Below are 20,698 nucleotides of genomic sequence, written 5' to 3'. Positions count from 1 at the left end.
GGAAAGCATTACTGATAAATATTGAAGAAATGAAAATGAGATATTTATTAGAGTTGGGGGAGGTTCAGTAATAGAAGGGTGGTTGGTTGAAGAGGAGGTTAGTTTTGAAGGAATACAATAGAGAGACCATTATAATAGAGAGGAAGTGAGGGGCCATTTCATGCTGGACAGTAGTTGCTCAGTAAAGCACAGAGGTGGCTTACTCTTAATCATGCTTTTCTAATCTTTTCCCTGCTAGCCAAGAAGGATCAAGAAGGTGGAGAAGAAAAGAAATCTGTGCAAAAGAAAAAAGTAAAAGAGTTAAAGGTGTTGGATTCAAAGACAGCCCAGAATCTCTGTGAGTAGCTCTTGGTCCCAACTATTCGAAATCTGAAGGAGTTCTTTTAAGAACTTTTAATTCTCTTGAATCTATGGTCCCTTGATATAGAACTTTAATTGTTCAATTCCTGCTATATACCAAGCATTGCACAGTGAATTTTCAGTATCATGTTTAATTTCTTCAGTAGCACTGCAAGATTTTTAAGTATCCAGTTTTATGTCAAGGAAACAAGCTAAGACTTTTAGGAATTTGCCTAGTCATAAAGCTAGTAAGAAGGAGGTCTGGGATTTGAGCCTTTGTTTTTTTTTTGTTTGTTTTGTTTTGTTTTGTTTGTTTGTTTGTTTTTGAGACGCAGTCTCACTCTGTTGCCCATGCTGGAGTGTAATAATGCAGTCACAGCTCACTGCCACCTCAGCTTCCTGGGCTCAGTTGATTCTTCCACCCCAGTCTCCCAAGTAGCTGGGACTACAGGTGTGCACCACCATGCTCAGCTAATTTTTTGTAGAGATGGGGTTTTGCCATGTTGCTCAGGCTGGTCTCAAACCCCTGGGCTTAGGTGATCCGCCCAGCCGTGCCTCTGACTTTCTTATTTAAAAGTCCTTACTATGTCCATTGCATTCACAGAAAGTCTGCCACAGATGGTCTAGCCACTGGACATTTCCTCTTTCCCACTTTTGCTTTTTTATTAAATAAATAGAGAAGGGGTCTCGCTATGTTGCCCAGGCTGGTCTCAAGCTGCTGGCCTCAAGTGATCTGCCCACCTCAGCCTCACAATATGTTGGGATTACAGTGTAAGCCCAGCTTTCACTTTCTGATAAGTAAAGGTACTAGCTTGGCTTCAATTAAATTTAAAATTACTTTGTGATTTAAAATAACTAAGGTAAATTTTGTACTTCTCAGAGTAGGATCAGTAACTCCAGAGAAGGGTTCTGTTCTGAAGTTTCCACATATACTTGTAACTGTTTGGTAGCAAAATTTCAAATAAGAAATTCCTCTGCAAAGTTGATATAGGTAGTACTTATTTGATGATCAGGACAAATGTTAAATTTTTGTTCTTTTTAATTATTCATCTACCTACTTCATACCAAGAAATATAGACTTAAATATTTATTTGACAAATATTTCAGGGTCTACTATGTTATAGGCTCTATTAGGCACATACTAGGCATGTGTTCCAGAGATGAAAGGGTATTTTCCATAAAACCCACTCACAGTCTTGTGATGCAGTTATTGTCCCTGTTTTTCCAAATGAGAAAACCAAAGTTTAAATGATGCAAAGTGCCCAGATCACACAGCCAAAAGTACACATACCCATAAGTAAAGTTAGTGATACAATGAGACCAGTAAACTGTCACATTATTCTTGATTATATAATCTTAAATTATTGTCAATAACTATTACTACGTAGTGTCTGTGGTGCAGTCTTATGGAGACTAAAGTATTGTGAGTCAGTTCCTCTTCCCAGGAGTATCTCTAGGAACATAAGACATGAGTAATTGGTTTAAAAATGATACAAGAAAGACAATGGTGTAGTACATTATGATTTCTAGTGTTATGGTATTGATATGGAAAACAGAATTTAAGAAAAGAAAATTGAGAGTAGTATAGGATAGGATGGTCTGGAAGATGGAATTTAGTGATTCAACAGTGATTAAATGTCTCTCATGTGCTAACGATACAAAGCTGAATAAGACAATAGTCCCTGTCTGCATGAGCCACGTATTTGGTAAAGGGAGAAAGGCAGATGATAACAGCACAGATTGATAAATGCTATGATGGAGGTATGCTAGAATGTTTATGAGAGTATTAGGAAGGGAGGGATCTAAATCAAGTGGGGGCAGTGTTGGAGGGGCAAATCCCAGAAGATATTCTAAAGGAGGTACTACTTAAACTGAGTTGAAAGACCAATTAAGGAATTAAAGAGGCTGGGCGTGGTGGCTCATTCCTGTAATCCCAGCAGGAAGCTGAGGTGGGAAGATTGCTTGAGACCAAGAGTTCAAGACCAGCCTGGGAAACAAAGCAAGACCCCTGTCTCTACAAAACATAAAATACTAGCTGAGCACAGTGGCGTGTGCCAGTAGTCCCAACTACTCAGGAGGCTAAGGCAGAAGGATCACTTGAGCCCAGGAATTTGAGGTTGCAGTGAGCTGTGATTGCACCACTGCACTGCAGCCTGGGCAACAGAGTAAGACTCGTCTCAAAAAAAAAAAAAAAAATTAAGTGAAGGCGGGAAGGTTGGCTTGTTTCGGGAGAGAGATCAGCATGTATGAGAGCATGAGATAACATTGTGCAGTTCAGGAACTGCAAGTAGTTGAATACAACTGAGTAAAGTTTAAATCAGGAAAATGAGTGAGATTATCCTGTGTAATTTTTCGGAAGGCTGCTTTGGCAGTGATTATGAGGCTGGATTGCTAAGGTAAGAGGAGACTATAGGCAGAGATGAGTTATGTCATTGTTTTAAACTAGGTGAGATGTGATCAGGGCCTGAAACTAAGGTGATGAGAATAAGAGAGGGAGAGGATATTAAGATGGTAGAATTAGGCTAGGTGCAGTGGCTCATGGCTGTAATCCCGGCACTTTGGGAGGCCGAGGCAGGTGGATCACTGGAGGTCAGGAGTTCGAGACGAGCCTGGTCAACATGGCAAAACCCTGTCTCTACTAAAAATAGAAAAATTAGCTGGGCATGGTGGAGCACCCCTATAATCCCAGCTACTCATGGGGCTGAGGCAGGAGAATCGCTTGAACCCGGGAAGCGGAGGTTGCAGTGAGCCGACACCACGCCGTTGCACTCCAGCCTGGGCAACAGAGTGAGACTCATCTCGAGCAATAAATAAATTAAAATAAAATTAAAAACTAGCCAGATGTGGTGCCGCATGCCTATAGTCCCAGCCACTTGGGAGACTGAGGTGGGAGGAGGATTGCTTAAGGATGGGAGGTCCAGGCTGCCATGAGCTATGACTGCACTGCTGCACTCTAGCTTGGGTAAAATTAATGGAATTTAGTGATTGACTTGGGATAAGGGAGAAGGTGATTAGAGGTTTAGGTCACTCTGCGGAAAGTGGTACCATTACTGACATTACTGAAATAGGAAAATTCAGCAAGAACAGGTTATCTTTTTGGGGAAGTGGATGTGAGAGGTAGCAGGATGGTGTCTTACCTAAAGTATATTTTCTAAGTGGCTGCCATCTTTTCATTGGCTTTGTGGTGATGGAATAAATCAGAATCGTGGAAGTGAGAGAGAATAGGCTAGTTTAGATTGCTATAAAGTGAAAGAAAGAGAAACTGGTAATTTAGAGAGGAACATTGAGTAAGAGTAAAGAAACTTGATTATGTATATATGCTGAAGGGAAAGGTCTGTGGGGCTGCCTCTTCTGTTGACACATGAGGAAAGGATGAGTACATGGGAGTATATATACTTAGACATAAATACGTATATGAACGCATGCCTCCTATAAGCTTACGAAAGTGTTGGTATAGTTTTCTTCTAGGCGATTCCAAAAGGCTTATCTGAGTCTTTTCTAGTCTGGCTCTAACCAAGAGCCCTAGTGCTTTATTTTTAAGTAGGATAAGAGAAAGCTGAGCAAGTAATTTGACCAGTGGCTTTGATTTTTCTCAGTGAAGAGGAGCAGGGTCTTCCTGGAACAAATGGGGAAGTGGTGAGGCAGTGGGGAAAGTGGGAATATGTTGGAGGACCTGCCAAGAAGGGTTGGAGAAAGTGGAATTGGGACACAGAATTGCTTACAGCGCGGAGGCCCCAGTTATCATTGGTGCTACTGCAAATTCATAGACTCCAGTCTGCATCAGCCCAGGTGTCAGAGTAGAAAAATGAAATGGCTAGACTGACCAGGGACCAGAAGGAGAAGGAAGGAAGAGAAAGGTAATAGTAGGAGTAGTAATACTAATGGGAGTCATAGTAGAGAGCAAATGAACTGATGGTTTAGAGGCTCCTAATGAAATAGGAAAGGCAGAGTGGAACTGATATATCGGTGAAAACGGAATGGTCAGGAGACTGGAAAGAGAGGTCCTGATAAGGCTGAAGAGTCAAGTGAGAGATTAGAAAGGGAGAGTTGAAAAAACAGGATGTGTTTGTTAGGGAATAAGATATGGCGGTTTAAGGTCAAGGCAGCTTTGAGGATCAAGTCCTGAGAGTGGGGAACTAAAGTAGAGTGGGGTGAAAGTCTTCGATGTATATAGACTTTTTTGAGACGGGTCTCGCTCTGTTGCTCAGGCTGGAGTGCAGTGGTGCAGTCACAGCTCACTGCAACCTGGACCTCCTGGGCTCAGATGATCCTCCCACCTCAGCCTGCTGAGCAGCTGGGGCTACAGGTGCACACCACCACGCCTGGCTAGTTTTTGTATTTTTTGTGGAGATGAGGTTTCCCCATGTTGCCTAGGCTGGTCTCAAACTCTGGGGCTCAAGCGATCCGCCCACCTTGGCCCCCCGAAGTGCTAGGATTACAGGCATGAGCCACTGTGCCTGGCCTAAAAGAGCCCTGTTAGGAAGATTATCCAGCATAGGTTTGCAGGATGGGTTGGAAGCGGGAACAGACCAAGAAGAACATGTCTTAATATCTCATTTTCTGGCAGCAATCTTTTTGGGTTCCTTCCGCATGCCCTATCAAGAGATTAAGAATGTCATCCTGGAGGTGAATGAGGCTGTTCTGACTGAGTCTATGATCCAGGTAAGGAGTAAGGTGGTTCTGCTGGAACAGGCTCTTCTGTGTCGCTGGGCACTGGCCTCATCTCTGTGTAGATGAAGAGGATCCTCCTCCAGCATTGCTGACTTATGAATGCTGGCTTTGAGAAACTGCCTTTTCTTTGGTGGTCAGATTACTTCTGGTATATTTTGCAAAAGTCCCCCCATCTCAGTAGCTGCCTCTCCTCTCCCACCATATGTTTCTTTCTGTATGGTCCTTGAGCAGAGTGTGGGACTGACAACAGAGTAAAAGTTGTTTAGGCTTGAGTTGTTGGCGAATCCCCCTCCAGCTGAAATGTCTCTTCTCTCTTTCAGAACCTCATTAAGCAAATGCCAGAGCCAGAGCAGTTAAAAATGCTTTCTGAACTGAAGGATGAATATGATGACCTGGCTGAGTCAGAGCAGTTTGGCGTGGTGGTGAGTGAGGCCTGTGGCAGTAAGCGGTTCTCCACCTCCTGTATTCCCCTCCCCTCTAGAGAGCAGCCTGGGCATATGCTCCTTGCCGCTTGTCTGTTTTTGAACCTGTCTTAATCTCTCTCTTCTCCCTGCTCTGGAGCTCTGATCCTCCCATAGGAGGCTCAAGCCTGTATCTTTTTCTGACTTCGCCCTCTTTTGACTGTAATGGAACTGCTTGTGTTCTCTACTAGATGGGCACTGTGCCCCGACTGCGGCCTCGCCTCAATGCCATTCTCTTCAAGCTACAATTCAGCGAGCAAGTGGAGAATATCAAGCCAGAGATTGTGTCTGTCACTGCTGCATGTGAGGAGTTACGTAAGAGTGAGAGCTTTTCCAATCTCCTAGAGATTACCTTGCTTGTTGGAAATTACATGAATGCTGGCTCCAGAAATGCTGGTGCTTTTGGCTTCAATATCAGCTTCCTCTGTAAGGTGAGCCAAAGAGTTAGGGCAGGACAACACAAGGAAGGCTGCAGCCTCTATGAGTTCAGTGTTGGCAGGAGGCCATCTTGGACATGTCAGGATTTAACAGTTTCTCCTCTTTCTCTAAGCTTCGAGACACCAAGTCCACAGATCAGAAGATGACATTGTTACACTTCTTGGCTGAGTTGTGTGAGAATGACTATCCTGATGTCCTCAAGTTTCCAGACGAGCTTGCCCATGTGGAGAAAGCCAGCCGAGGTGGGGCAGTTTGGAATGAAGCTAGAGCCCAAAAGTCTCTGCATGGGGAGGGAAATAAGACACAGTCTAGATTTGAGAGCATTTTCAGTTCAGACTATTTCAAGTAGAAATGAGATAGGATTTAGGCATGGTGCCTAAGTCACAAGGGCAGAGCGTAAGGTAAGGCTGAGGAGAGATCTTTATGTGTAGAAATAGGAAGCACTCTTTCTCTTCCTAAGGAAACACCAAACACCAAAAAACAGCTAGAAAGGCAGGTGTTTTTAGTCTAGGTTAATAGTTCTTTTCATTAAGAAAACATGGACTATATTAACAAAAATTAGGCCTTACTCTCCTGGAACTAGACAAAGAAAAAGCAGCATTCACTGGAAATTGGAACAGATTTCTGCCCCCGCCTCTATATTTCTATGTATATCTCCTTCCTCCCAAACCCTGTTCTCTAAAATAAATGAGACCAAGATCTCAGGGGATTTCATAGATTCATGTTAAATTAAATGAAGTCTCTCTTCTATTCCTAGTACTGCATACCTTGTGAAGGCTGGAGGTTCAATGATCAAATAATTTGTAGTCTCACTGGAAAGATGAAAACTTAAGTATGTGACACAACTAAAGTACATAAGGAACTAAGATTATTAAGTACCAGAATGTGTGTATAGACTGAAGCTATGCTCTGAAAGGTGAAACTAAGGGGTGTTGAGGCTGGGATTATTGGTAAGCTCTTGCTGTGTTTTTATGGTGTTTTTTTTTTTTTAGTTTCTGCTGAAAACTTGCAAAAGAACCTAGATCAGATGAAGAAACAAATTTCTGATGTGGAACGTGATGTTCAGAATTTCCCAGCTGCCACAGATGAAAAAGACAAGTTTGTTGAAAAAATGACCATATCCTCTCTTGAAAGGAGGGAGTTGTTCCTAGGAAGGGAAAGAAAACTTCCTGTAGTGGGGGAAAAACAGGATAGATAGGGCAATATGCAATTTTTTTTCTCTTAAAAAACTCTTTTTCTTTAAATACATAGTTTTTTGGGTTTGTCAGTATTTTGAGACAGGCTCTCTCTGTGTCACCCAGGCTGGAGTGCAGTGGTGCCATCACGCCTCACTGCAGCCTTGACCTCCTGGACTCAAACGATCCTTACCCACTCAGCCTCCTTGGTAGCTGGGACTACAGGCATGTGCCACCAGGCCCTGCTAAACTTTTTTAACCTTTTTTTTCTTTAGAGATGGGGTCTCACTTTGTTGCCCAGGCTGCATAGTTCCTGAGAGCATTCCATTGTTGTGGAGTGGAAGCAAACCATGCAGATCAACTATAAAAGTCCCCCAACTCCCCTGCCTGTACCCCATCTCCACTACATACGCTCACACATGCTTCCCTCTCCTTCCCCTCCCCAAAGGTAACCACTGCCACTGGACTTTATTCTGATTTGCACCTCATACATTTATTTTAAACAAAAACTGCATTGTATTTTGTTTTGCACGTATGTCTTGGCCATGTTTCCATAATAGTATTTATAGAAAACCCCCTTTTAGGTCAAGAGATCAAGACCATCCTGGTCAGCATGGTGAAACCCCATCTCTACTAAAAATACAAAAAAATTAGCTGGGTGTGATGGTGCGCACCTGTAGTTCCAGCTACTTGGGAGGCTGAGGCAGGAGAATTGCTTGAACCCAGGAGGTGGAGGTTGCAATGAGCCAAGATCGCGCCACTGCACTCCAGCCCGGCGATAGAACAAGACCCTGTCTCAAACAAACAAACAAAAAAACACAAACAAACAAACAAAAAACAACCGTTTAAACTGCCAGCTTCTTTTTTTATAGGTGTACCATAGTTCATGGTTTACTATTCCCCTATTTAGGGGTACTTACATGGCTTTGGTTTTTGCTATTATAAACAGTGCTGTATTGAACATCCCTTTGCATGCCAGTACTCATCTTTGAGTAATTCCTTGGGCTAGAGAAGTGTGTCTGCTTCTTGGTTTTGGTCTTGGTCCTTTACTCCTTGGCTGCACAGCTTTGTGAAGGATGCACAGGAACAGTATAACAAGCTGCGGATGATGCATTCTAACATGGAGACCCTCTATAAGGAGCTGGGCGAGTACTTCCTCTTTGACCCCAAGAAGTTGTCTGTTGAAGAATTTTTCATGGATCTTCACAATTTTCGGAATATGTTTTTGGTGAGCAAGGGATACTTGCTGACTGAATCTTTTGTGGGCATTTCTCACTTTCCCCTGGGTTCCTGTTGGCTGGTAGTAGGTATACAGTGCCCATGTGTTCCTTCCTCCTCTTCCCTGACCCAGCAAGCAGTCAAGGAGAACCAGAAGCGGCGGGAGACAGAAGAAAAGATGAGGCGAGCAAAACTAGCCAAGGAAAAGGCAGAGAAGGAGCGGCTAGAGAAGCAGCAGAAGAGAGAGCAACTCATAGACATGAATGCAGGTGAGGAGTGAAGACGGGTTGATGGGCTGAGATAGGAATGTTGGGAAGACTTCTCTGCCTAGAGTCTAGAGGCAGAGTCTCATGTCTGAGCTCACCTCCTGGCAAATGATTTTTGGCAGTCTTCTACCTCCAAGATCCCGATGCCGGACTTTAACCCCAATTCAGATACATGCGCATTCCAACTTGCCCTGGTTAAACTATTACCTTTTCTCTCCTTTGCTGGCTCTTGCATTCTCTGTCATTCCCCTGTGATTGTGGTATTGCTGTGATATATACTGTCTTCCTTCTGTCAGTCCAAACGTTCCTCTGGCCTGTTCTCATTCCCTCCACTACATCTTTCGGGTTTTTTTCTCTAAAATATTTTCCTGATGCTCCTCCCATCTTTTAATTGTGGCGTGTCTTCCCTTTCTGCTTATTTCACAAAGTACTATGTCCCTAGTACCTTAGCCCAGTTGTACACACGATTAGATTTTAAATGGATTGAACTTTTGGAGCGGGTGGGGAGCCGGTCACCCTCTTCTTTCTTCAGCAGAATCTCTGTTTCACCAGAAGCATGTCTTTGTTGAAACATATGGTTTCAATTACTGGCCCTCTGTTTCCTGTCTCTGCTTGTTTCCTGCTGCAGATTCCCTACCCCTTCGCCCCCACTGCTCTCTCTGTGGGCAGCGGAAATACAGCATACACTGCTCACACAGCACTGAGCTGATGCCACCCTCCTCCGAACCTGAGGGGCCACGAGCCTTCTGCAAATGAAGAGGTGTTCACAGAGCTGCTGAGTTTGTTAGGAATCAGTATTTTACAGAGCACAGGCACAAGGGCTGGTCTGATACCTCTTGCTACCAGGGACTTTTTATACTTTTCTGTAAAGCAATTTCCTTGCCCTTAGTTGTAAGCCACAACTTTGTAATGCTATTAAAGCCTACACCATGTATCCTTCCCCTTCCCCTGGGACTTCAGGGTTTGTCCCCAGGTACTGGCTAGGATGCAGTGGGGAAGGTGGAGTCCCGCTGACATGTGGGATGAGGGCTGCACACGGTCAACAGGTGGCGTAATGGACCTTGCCCAGTTTCCAGTACCTAGGTCAAGCAAATGAGGGTGGAATGTAGGGCAGCTGCACTGGTGATGCTCAGCCAGCAGGTGGCGCTGGGAGCAGTGAGCCCCAGCCTTGGATCTGGCAGCCTATGGACTTTTTGGGATTTCACAGTTTCAGATTTCACTATCCTAAGCTGTTGCCATGGAAACCGAGCCAGGCTAGAACAAGGATTCTACATTAACTCTTTGTATTCCAGCCAGGCTGCTCCTCTTAGATGCAGAGGACTTAGACATCAGGAAGACTTAGCCACTGGAGGCAGTACTTCAGGAAAGTGCACTCTTTGATCAGTGGTCTTTCCTCAGCCCTGCTCTGAAACCTAACCAGGCGAAACACTTTAGGATAAAGAGGGAGTGATATAGTTGCTTACTAATTTCACAATCGTAGTCTCTACTTATCCTGGTCTTGGAGTTGGGCAGTTGTATAATTTTGTTTCTAGTCCTGATTGGGTGGGGAGGATGGCATTGCGGGAAAATATCCCAAGGTCTGCGTTGGATAATAGGCAATGAGATCTTTTGTTTTAACCATTTTTGAGCAGATACAAGTAAACATGAGCGTGTGAGACTTAAGGCTGAGCTCTCTTTGTCTCTTCTTAGCTGCCAGCTGCTGTGGGAGAGGGGAAATCAAGCAATGGCCATGCATTTTGTGTGGGGCTTGATACTTGCCATGCTGCTCTGGCTGAAGAGTTCACATCTCCATCTTGTTCTTTATAACAGAGGGCGATGAGACAGGTGTGATGGACAGTCTTCTAGAAGCCCTGCAGTCAGGGGCAGCATTCCGACGGAAGAGAGGGCCCCGTCAAGGTAAGTAAGCACATGGAGCTTATCCTGGGTGTCGAAGGGGGTGAGGGCTCTCTACTCCTGCCAGTCTGCGGCTAAAGAGCAAATAATGATGCTCTAAGCATCTTTTTAGTCCCTGCATCCAGAACGGATTATCTAGTCCTCTTCTTCCCATGTTACAGAGTAGCGACTTAGAAAACTGGGGTTTAAGGGACTGGCAATAAATCATTTACATTGGATTAGGCTGCATTTCTCCCCACTCTTGAAGCAGATATTTGGAACAAAGGAACTGAGCTGCAGGACCCAGGGATTTGAGTGGGCATTTGTGTGTATGAACAAAAGTTGATCTAAATACAAAATGTATATTAGGTATAGATTGAAATTCAAAGAAAAAATCAGAGTCCTTACTCTGGACTTCACAAGCAGAAGACATACATAGAGAGAACTAATAATAGAAAGTATAAAATTTTGTAGACAGGTTTAGGCATCATTATTCCCAGATAGAAAAATATAGAGGAGCATCTCAATTGAAGGATTATGGCGTGTCTGAAAACTACCTTTCCCTTGAGTGCAGTTAGCCTCTATTGCCCTTGCCTTCCCCCCATCACTGCCCTGCAATCTCCTTTCACATCCTTTGGAAGATCTAAGTGGATTACATTGAGCTAGAGATTCTAAAAAGAATTATGGAGCTAGGACAAGTGATCCAGGCATTAGTATGGGAAAAGATTAATGAATAAGTTCCCTTTGAGGGAAGCTTACAGTGGCCAAGGGACTAATTCAAAAGAAGGTATAGGCAAGGCTGCCCGTCATGTGGAGTTGACCTGCACTATCGTGTCTAGTGAAGGTCTTTTGAGGCTAGGAGTGGTGGCTTCTTTACTGATTTGAAGAGTGGGAATTACAAAAAAAGGCATCATTAAAGGTTTCTACTTCAGAGGGACTTAAATGTATGTTCCCTATTTCTTGGCTGTTGCATTGTGTAGGCCCATTTGATAGTTATACTTTGAGATTATTGTAAACAGAAGGAGTTACACAGCTTGCTTTGGCCAGTGCTTAGCTATTAATACAGTGGTATCTGTAGGGCCTGTAGTACCTGCCACAGCCTGGAAAGGGGGACCTTAGAGCATGATAGCCTATGTAAACTCAGTATTCTGGCCCAACAACAGCCATCACTGTGAGTTTCATCTGTAGTGGCTGGCTGCCCATTTCTACCTGTACTCTGAATAACCAGAGTGATACTCCCTTCTGAGGGTTCTCCTGTATGACATCAGAATGTTCCCCAAACTGAAAGCTCCCGAGTCAAAGTTCTTACCCATTTTCTGGCATTCTCTGAGTACAGGCTTTCTAAAGGCGGGGGAGAAGTGGATATGAAGAGCTGAGTACTCTCTGGGCTCGAGCATTTAGTCTTATAGATAGGTGTTTGCAAGGAGAGTACAGCTAGAGGTACTATTACTCCTGTATTTCGTCTTTATAGGTTCTTACAACGTTATTTCCTACTGATCACATAAGGTGATGTGGCCTTAACATTAAGCATTTCTAGCCTTACAAAAATACATTGCATCTTATTGTTTTTGTTTTTGTTTTTGTTTTTGACCCCGTCAGCTAAGTGCCTGGCATCAGACTTTTTGGTGGGGAATTCCCTTTTAAGCCTCTTCCTGTGGAACTATACTAGAATCCCAGATGCTTCCTGTGCACAGGTAGCCAGACATCAGTGGCTTCCCTCTGCTGGGGAAGCCCCATTCTTCACTTCTTTCCAAGTGGAAAATCAGAACTCACAGGTGGAGGAAGGAGGAATTTTGTTGGAAACTAACCTTCCAGCAGAGGACCTGAATTAGTCAAAGTACTCTCTCCCATGCAAGAGGGAATAGGAGGAGACTTATATTAGGAGATACTAAATTGGAAAGTAGGTGAAATGACAATTACATATATTTTAAGTGGCTCTAGCCTATAAGCTTATCTTTCTAGGCTCTGGGTCCACTAAATACACTTGAATATATCTGGGAGAATCTCAGGGGAGACATTCGTAGTTATTCTGGTAACTCTTTAGACCTTGGTGCATTCACATCATGTAAAGTGATGTGATGTGGCCTCACATTAAACATAAACAGGAGGATAGCCATCAGAGTAGATTACAAAGAACACAGGGCTAGGTAGGGATCAAAAGACCTAAAGTCACATCTAGTTTTGATGCTGTCTGTGTTATCCTAAGCAAGTCACTTAATGTTTCTGGGACTCAGTTCCTCAGGTATAAAATGAGAGTTGGACTAGAATGAATGGTCTCCAGGGTCCCTTCCAGCTCTAATATTTTTTTGTGCAGTGACAACAGGATTAAGAGGAGAAGAGAGAGAGGCTGGACTTAGATGGCCCCATTCTCAAAATACAAAGTCTCCACTGGCTATAGGTTTCTCTATGCGGCTACTGGATTTCGCTGTTCCACCCCTTGCCTGACTGTCTCTGACTATTCCTCTTGGCTGATTGCTTTGAGCTAAAAAAAAAACAGAGGCACTGTGGAGCATATCTGCCTCATAGCCCTCCTTTTTTCCAGAGAGGCAGCTGTCCCTATTCAAAGACACTAGTTTTTTCCCTAGAATTTAAAGGAATGTTAAATTCTTCCGGTCTCTGGAGACCTGGGGGAGTGACCAGTATACAAAGACTCATTGAGGAGTTGGAAGAGGAGAGTTACTATCAGGCTTGGTTCATTAAAAGCAACATGTAAACTCCTGTGATCCGCAGGGTGTGGGAGAACAATGGTTTGAGTGTCAAGGGGAAGAATCCATGTGATTGTATTACAGCTGCTATTTCAGGCCCATGATTGAGTCAGCTTGTGGTTTTAATGACTCAGCTTTATCTCCATGTCTGAATTGTGGCCTCATGTATACAAGTCATTTGCTCACTGGGATAAAAGCCAAGGGAAGAAAGAAATTCAACTCTTCCTTTCCTTCCCTCTACCATTTCCCACCTTCCCTATAAGCTCCATCCATCTAATAGAACCATAGAGTTGGAAAGACTCTAAAGACTTCCAGTGATTAGTATCTAACCTGCTCATAGGGAAAGGAATTAAAACCAGATAAGGTGACTAACACGGTGAAACTCTGTCTCTACCAAAAATACAAAAAATTAGCTGGGCGTGGTGGCAGGCACCTGTAGTCCCAGCTACTCAGGAGGCTGAGGCAGGAGAATGGCATGAACCCAGGAGGCGGAGCTTGCAGTGAGCCAGGATTGCGCCACTGCACTTCAGCCTGGGTGACAGAATGAGACTCCATCTCAAAAAAATAAAAATAAAAAACAGATAAAGTCTTGCCTAGGTCTACATGGCTATCTAATGACAGAGCACTGTAGCCCACTTTTGTGACTCCAAGTCCAGGCCTGTTTCCCCTCAGCCTGCGTGATTGAACAGGAGACGGCAGTGAACCCACAGTATGGGCCAGAAATACTCTTTCATACCTTCCAGCAAGGAGAGTCTTGGACATGATGACATTGCTTCAGGAAGGTGCTCTCATGACCACCTGTGTTAGTCTATTTTGTGTTATTATAAAGAAATACCTGAGACTGGGTAATTTATAAAGAAAAGGGGTTTATTTGGCTGACAGTTCTGCAGACTGTATAGAAAGCATGGCGCCAGCATCTGCTGTGGAGGCCTCAGGAAGCTTCCAATCAAGGGGGGAGAAGGTGTATCACAAGGCGGAAGTGGGAGCTAGAGAGATGCCAGGCTCTTTTAAACAACCAGTGCTCGTATGAGCTCATTACTGTGGGGAGGGCACCAAGCCACTCATGAGGGATCCACCCCATGACCCAAGTGCCTCCCACTAGGCCCCACCTCCAACGTTGTAGTCCACATTTCAGCATGAGGTTTGGAGGGTCGTCCATCCAAACCATGTCACCTCCTATCTAGAGAAGGTTGCTAAGAATATTTCCTGTACCACTACTTATTCTCCCCCCTACTTTTATAAATAGGACAAGAAACATAATTAGGAGAGTTTGAGACAAGAATGAGTTATTTAGTGTGATGATGATTGCCCCATCTGTCCTAGTTTCCTCTTCCCTAAGGAAGCTTATTTTATTAACAAGAGCACTTCCTCTTTAGTAATAGTTCCTAGCCTATGTTTTATAAAGGTCTTTTTTCAAATCACTAACCTTTTTAAAACTTGCGTTATATGGTTGATTTTGCTGGTGTTTTTATCCTAGCCCACCCCTAACTTCTAGGAATCTGTCCTCAGAGAGCATTCACCAGTATCTCAACATTGTTCCCTTTTCCCACACAGCCTATAGGCCTGTTCTCTTGGAGTTAATGATCCTCCCTGATCATTAACTCCATCTAGTCAAAATATTTTTCTGGTTCTATGGCTACTTTTCAATAGTCTTATAACAAGTGAGTAAGTTGGGGGAAGCATGGGGAGGTCAGTTTTTCTTGACTGTTCAACCTGCTGAGCATAATGGTGACTGAGTGGAAAGCTGGGAGACCTGTTCCAACAAGAGCTTTCTCATCCCCTGACCTTAGGCCACATCACACCCTCCCTGGTGTGTAGGCTTTCAAGGCTTAAAAGGGAAATTTTGATCTTCTCCCTGCCTACTCTCTGCTCCTGGTTCTTATGAAGTTTGTAAAACATCAGAAGCTTCTTGAGTCCAGAAAAGTCTAGAAACATCACTTGGTTAGGTACAACTGGTATCTTCTTATTTTGGAGGAAGAAACCACAGAAAGCAGCAGCTTAAGACCTACCACATGGGACCTCTGCCTTCTCCTGTGTTGCCCAGGACAAATGGCCCAGTGTTCTTTTCCCAAGGTCTGGAGTCAGATGTTATTTCAACATATATATACCACTAGAGTTACACACACACACACACACGCACGCAGAGTCGCAGTGTCTTCTCAACTGCTGGAGACTGAATTCAAAGAAATAATAAAATGATAGGAAACTACTGCCCTTCTGGATATGAGAAATGGGGTCTAGAGAGGGAGTACTTCAGAAGAGAGTGGAAATGTAGGAGGCCTGGGGAAGATTTTGGTGGTAAGGACAGTATGAGAAATGCACACATATAGACCATCATAGTCACACTCACATAGGCTCCTTTTCCTCACTTGTCTCAGTCACGGGGCAGTAGTTTATGTTCATAATCCAATAAGTGGTTTTGTGAAATTCCCACAGTCTCAGTCACATACCTATGATCTGTAACTAGATAAGTCCTGTGGCTGTCAGTCAGGGTCTTCACTATTCTTTCTCCTCTTGGTAGACAACCTCTTGTGCCCCTGGGAAGTAGAGGAGGAGGAGGAGACCTTTAAATTGGTAACCTGTGTGCATGCTGCGTGTTCCCTGCTTGATCTATGGGCAGCCTCTCCTGGGATGGAAACAGTAGCTCTGGGTCATGGCTCTGCAGGGAGAGAAGACCTGGTTAAGACCTGGGCTTTGGCAGGCTGTGGTGACTCATGCTTGTAATCCCAGAACTTTAGGTTCCAAGGTGGGAGGATTGCTTGAGCCCAGGAGTTCAAGACCAGCCTAGGCAACATGGAGAGACCTCATCTCTGCAAAAAAATACAAAAATAGCCAGATATGGTGGCACATGCTTATAGTCCCAGCTGCTAGGGAGGCTGAGGTGGGTGGATCACTTGAGCCTGGGAGGTTGAGGCTCAAGTGATGTGATTACACTGCTGCACTCCAGCCTGGGCGACTGAGATTCCATTAAAAAAAAAAAAAAAAAAAAAAAAAGACGGGCTATCTGATCCCGTTTGGCTTCTGCCTACCTAAAACTTTTTGCTGGTCCAAAAAGGCGCTTCATTCCAGTCATGCAGCTGCCCTAGTCTTGGTCTTCATTTAGGAGTGCTCGGCTCTTTGATCTGGTCCTGCTTCTAAAACATTCCGGTACTGCTTTCTCCACTCCAGCTTTCCCAGATCTCCAGGAAGTCTTTTTTTTTTTTTCTTTCCAATTGGGATATCATTTACATACCTAAAATTCACCTTTTAAAAATGTATAATTCAGGGGTTTTAGAATATCCACAAGATTGTGTAACCATTACTACTATCTAATTCCAGAACGTTTTCATCATCCCCAAAAGAAAAACTTCATAATACCCATTAGCAGTCACTTCTGATTCTCCTCTCCCCTTGCCTCTGGCAGCCACCAGTCTATTTTCTATCTCTGGGTTTGCCTGTGCTGGACATTTCATAGAAGCTGACCCATAACATATGGCCTTTCGTGTCAGGCTTCTTTCATCCCAGACAGCTCTTTGTGTATACACAGTTGCTCTGTGCTGTTCTGGGGCATGTGAGGAGGAGACATCATGAGATGGGCATGGTCTCAAGGAGTCGCCTTCTTGCTGCAGATACTGGGGCCATAAGCCTAGATACCATAAATGAATATGAGAGTCTTGGGGATGAAACCCAGCAGTTAGAACAGAAACTTGTGGATTGATTTGGTTCTTCTTTTCTAATCTGGTATGACAGCCGGAACTTGACCATCCCTTAGCCACATGGGCTGAGATTTCTTGGTAGGGGTCCTCTCCTGTCCATCTTGATCCCAGTTCTGCTTCCCTAACATAGCTTTTATTACTACCTCCCCCCGCCACACCACCCCCACATACTCTACACACCTTGTAGGGCCCTTGGCATTTGTATTACGGCTGCTACCATTGAAGGGGTGGGAAAGAGCTAAGGCGTGTGGGCATCTGTTGTTGGAGGAACACGTGGGAGTGCGGTGCCAGTGCGTGGCTGCTGTTCCTCTTTGCGGGAGTCTCTCCAGCCACTTATGGAAGGTCGCCTTCTGCTAGGGACAACCCTCCCAGGGCTGACTGAAAAGTGTTTTGGCCTAGGAGTTTCCTGGGACCTGTCAAGAAAACAAAAATAATACTATGTACTAAACTTCAGTCTATTTAATTCCAACATCCCTATTACGAGAAAATAGACTTTGAGTACTTCATCTCTCCCTAAGTCACATAGCTAACACTTCAACCCAGTTCTGTCTGTGTTCAAACTTTTGTGCTATTTTCACACAGGGAAGCAAGGGGGCAAGGCTTGCTTTCCTGTTGCACCACACTCTCTTACATTCTTTGCCACCCAACAATATATTCCACATGCTGGATCTCTGCCCCTCTTTCTTCAAAGTAAAGGCCTCTATGAAGTGGCCAAGGTAGTCACGTCTGCATGGCTTATGCTGATTATCTGCTGTAAAGTTTGAAAGAAATTAGAAATGAGGCCTTCCATGGACAGAATCTCTCGTCTTCTCTTGCAGCCAACAGGAAGGCCGGGTGTGCAGTCACATCTCTGCTGGCTTCGGAGCTGACCAAGGATGATGCCATGGCCGCTGTTCCTGCCAAGGTGTCCAAGAACAGTGAGACATTCCCCACAATCCTTGAGGAAGCCAAGGAGTTGGTTGGCCGTGCAAGCTAATGTGGGTCCTGTGACCGCGGCAGCTCCTCAGCAGAGCTGCAGACTGTCTTGCCCTGCAGCATGTGCCTAAAGGCTTCCTCTGGGGTGGCCGCTCCCACCACCCTGACCCTGTCCTTCTCTCTGGCCTGCTGCTCTCTCAACGTCACATACAGCTTCAGTTGCCTGGAGGCCAGAAGGAAAGGGCAGTGTGGGGGAGGCCTGAGCCCAAGCTAGCCAGCCCTGGCTGTTGTATTACCAAAGCAGGGTCCATGTTTGCTGCCTTAACCCTGTCTCCTCTCTGTTACTCAGAGGGCCTCATCTCAGACAAGGCCCAGCCTGCTTTTTCTCAGCCCTGACTTTCTAATGGGCTTTCCCCCCAGGTCAATCTTGCTGGATTTGTGCTTTTCTTTTGTGGTTTCTCTGGCCCTGAGAACAGCATGGGGCTTGTAAACCTTTGGGCTAGATCCCTCCTTTCATTGCTGTTGTCTCTGCTCTTCCCTCTCCTGGCTGTGGTTATTTATTATTAGTGGTGTGGCACTGGGAGCTGCTCCTAAGGAAGCAGGGAGCAAATCCCACCTTTACCCCACCTTCCTGGGAAAGGCCTCCAAAGCAAAGGATCTGGACCACTTTCCCTGCTGTGCTGTGGCCCAGGCCGGAGCCTGTGGGCAGGCAAGCAGGGCATAGCGACAGCGTGGGACCTGCCCCCAGCTTCTGCCACGCTTTATGCCCTTGCCTCTCTGGACGCTCTGCACCAACCCCAGGCTACTGAGCCACCTTCCCTCCTCATGCCTTCCCTAAGCTTTGGTGTATCTCATCTGGACTATGGGTTGTATTGTGACCATCCCAACACCTCACCCTCTGTCTACAAGGAAATGGGAGGTGGAGCCTCCTGGCTGAGAAATTGTTTTGCAAATGGATCTATTTTTGTATGAAAAAAAAAATTTTTTTAAAGAAAACTGCTCCTTCCCCCTTTCCCCTCCATAATGTAAGAAGCTTTGGTGGCAGGTTACAGAGTTCCTGGGATTTCTCCTCACAGGCCCAATCCTGAATGTGCCCCTGGCCCTTCTGGACCCTTGAGTCCAAGGCAGATCCTCTCTCCCAGGGAATCCGACACAGGAGGAACCCCTTCTCTGGTTGAGCTGGGCCAGGCCTAAGAGTAGCGGGAACTCTAAGACCACAGAGTTTTTTATAAATGTATAAATGTATCAAGCCAAATGTGCAGATGCTAACTGGACATTCTGGGGAACTGGGCACCAGGAGTGCCTTCATACACTGTACCCCAGCTCTCTTCTAAAAGAGAAGTGGGTGGGCACACTGAACTGTTTGGTAGCCCCAACCACAGGAAGCTCCAACTGTCTGGCTTAGGGTGACACTTTTGCCCTCCTTGTGCCCCTCTCAGCTTTCCATCCCCAGCTAGGAAGAAAGAATGGCACTCTTGGGCTTGGCCCAGAATTAGAGTTATTAGAGCAAGAGAGAGCTTAGGAAGCATGAGGGCAACTATAGTGAGGCCTTACTGCCAGGAGGGGGGGGTTTGGTTGCTGGCACTTGTGTATAAAGGGGCAAGAGCAGCTCCTTTGGACTATTCCTGGGAGGACTCTGATGCAGGGCGTCTGTTGCTCCCCTGGGTCACCTCCTCCCTGCTCGCTGACATCTGGGGCTTTGACCCTTTCTTTTTTAATCTACTTTTGCTAAGATGCATTTAATAAAAAAAAAAAAAAAAAAGAGAGAGAGAGGTGTGGGGGGACAAAAGGCAAACCTATTTCCCTTGCCTCATAGGCTTCTGGGATGTCATCACCTCCAGTTTGTTGGTTTTGTTTCCAACTGTTAATAAAGCATTGAAACAGTACTGCCTTACAGCTTCCTGTGTGAATTTCTGAGCTGTTTTCTTTTCACTGTAGTCCAGGCTCCTCTAGTCTTTCCTGCCTCAAATCCCTGGTTGACCTGACAAATCACTGTGAAAAAGCTAAAGGTGCCAGACACTTTACTTGGGCACAGGGCTAGAGATGATTAATACATGGTGGCTGCTGCCCCACCAGAGCTCACCTCAGGGCCGTTTGACCACAGTAAAGGAGTGGGCGCCTGGTTCAGCTCCCTGACTCTTCTACATTGCTGCTCCTTGGTTTGGAGTCCCTTTTTGGAACTCACTTGTAACCTTTCATGTTCCCAGATGTCACACAAGGTTTCCTGGCAGTACCTGTGTCTCTTGCTGAGGGAAGCATCTGACTCCCATTTTCCCATCCCCTCTGCTCTGTTGGTGGCCACAGACCACATTCTAGAGTAGAGGGGCTTACCCTGGGGTAGAAACCTGAGCCTGCCCAGCAGAGGTTGGGAGCCTGAGGTCATGCTCCAGACGACTTGCCACTTGGAGCCATACTTGTCTGAGCGTGTTATGACCTGCACAAAAAAGCCAGACCAGCAATGAGCAGGCCCAGGATAGACAGGGAGAGGCCTGGAGAGGACCACAAACCCATTCGGGCGAGCTCTGGAACTGGAAATAAAAGCCTTTTAAATAGCCCTGGAGCCTGGGCAGCTGCCTCCCCAGTATGTCCTGAGGTGTGGGGATGGGTTGCCTGCCACCTCCCTCCTGTCCCCCCGGAGGCCACGCGTTTCTGGCTCAGAGCTTTATAGGCACACATACCAATTAGGGGACCAACCACAGCTGCTCACGCGCTCTGCCAGTCTGCTGCTGTGCCTGGAATAGAACCCAGGCGCCCAGCACCCCGCCCCTCCGCAGCCTGGCTCTGAGTAACAAAACCCTGCTTCCATCTCAGCAACCTTGCACACCACCCTTCCTCCCACGCTAGAAAGTCGCCCCCAGATTCTTAAGTTGGAAGGTTTGGTTTCCATGACAACAGACTTGAGCTGGTAGAATGGGTGACCTGGCTCTGGGAGGCTCCGCAGCG

At 45.4% G+C, this 20,698-nt stretch overlaps 1 protein-coding gene across 3 annotated transcripts in view; it reads left to right on the top strand.

Annotated features, from left to right (window-relative positions):
- DIAPH1 (diaphanous related formin 1) overlaps nucleotides 1-19,641 on the top strand; it is a 103,889-nt gene extending 84,248 nt beyond the window's left edge. For all 3 annotated transcript variants that reach the window (XM_054489331.2, XM_063665574.1, XM_054489332.2), the window contains 10 exons: nucleotides 239-337; nucleotides 4,907-5,001; nucleotides 5,331-5,432; nucleotides 5,663-5,902; nucleotides 6,022-6,151; nucleotides 6,902-7,027; nucleotides 8,149-8,312; nucleotides 8,436-8,571; nucleotides 10,378-10,464; nucleotides 17,659-19,641. In XM_054489331.2, coding sequence (XP_054345306.1) covers nucleotides 239-337; nucleotides 4,907-5,001; nucleotides 5,331-5,432; nucleotides 5,663-5,902; nucleotides 6,022-6,151; nucleotides 6,902-7,027; nucleotides 8,149-8,312; nucleotides 8,436-8,571; nucleotides 10,378-10,464; nucleotides 17,659-17,816 — 1,337 coding nt within the window. In that variant the 3' untranslated portion in view covers nucleotides 17,817-19,641. The remainder of the gene's footprint in view (nucleotides 1-238; nucleotides 338-4,906; nucleotides 5,002-5,330; nucleotides 5,433-5,662; nucleotides 5,903-6,021; nucleotides 6,152-6,901; nucleotides 7,028-8,148; nucleotides 8,313-8,435; nucleotides 8,572-10,377; nucleotides 10,465-17,658) is intronic.
- Nucleotides 19,642-20,698: the final 1,057 nt, after the last annotated feature.

Source organism: Pongo pygmaeus, chromosome 4 (genome assembly GCF_028885625.2).
Source record: "Pongo pygmaeus isolate AG05252 chromosome 4, NHGRI_mPonPyg2-v2.0_pri, whole genome shotgun sequence".
Taxonomy (NCBI): Eukaryota; Metazoa; Chordata; class Mammalia; order Primates; family Hominidae; genus Pongo; species Pongo pygmaeus.
This window is presented reverse-complemented; position numbering and strand designations above follow the sequence as displayed.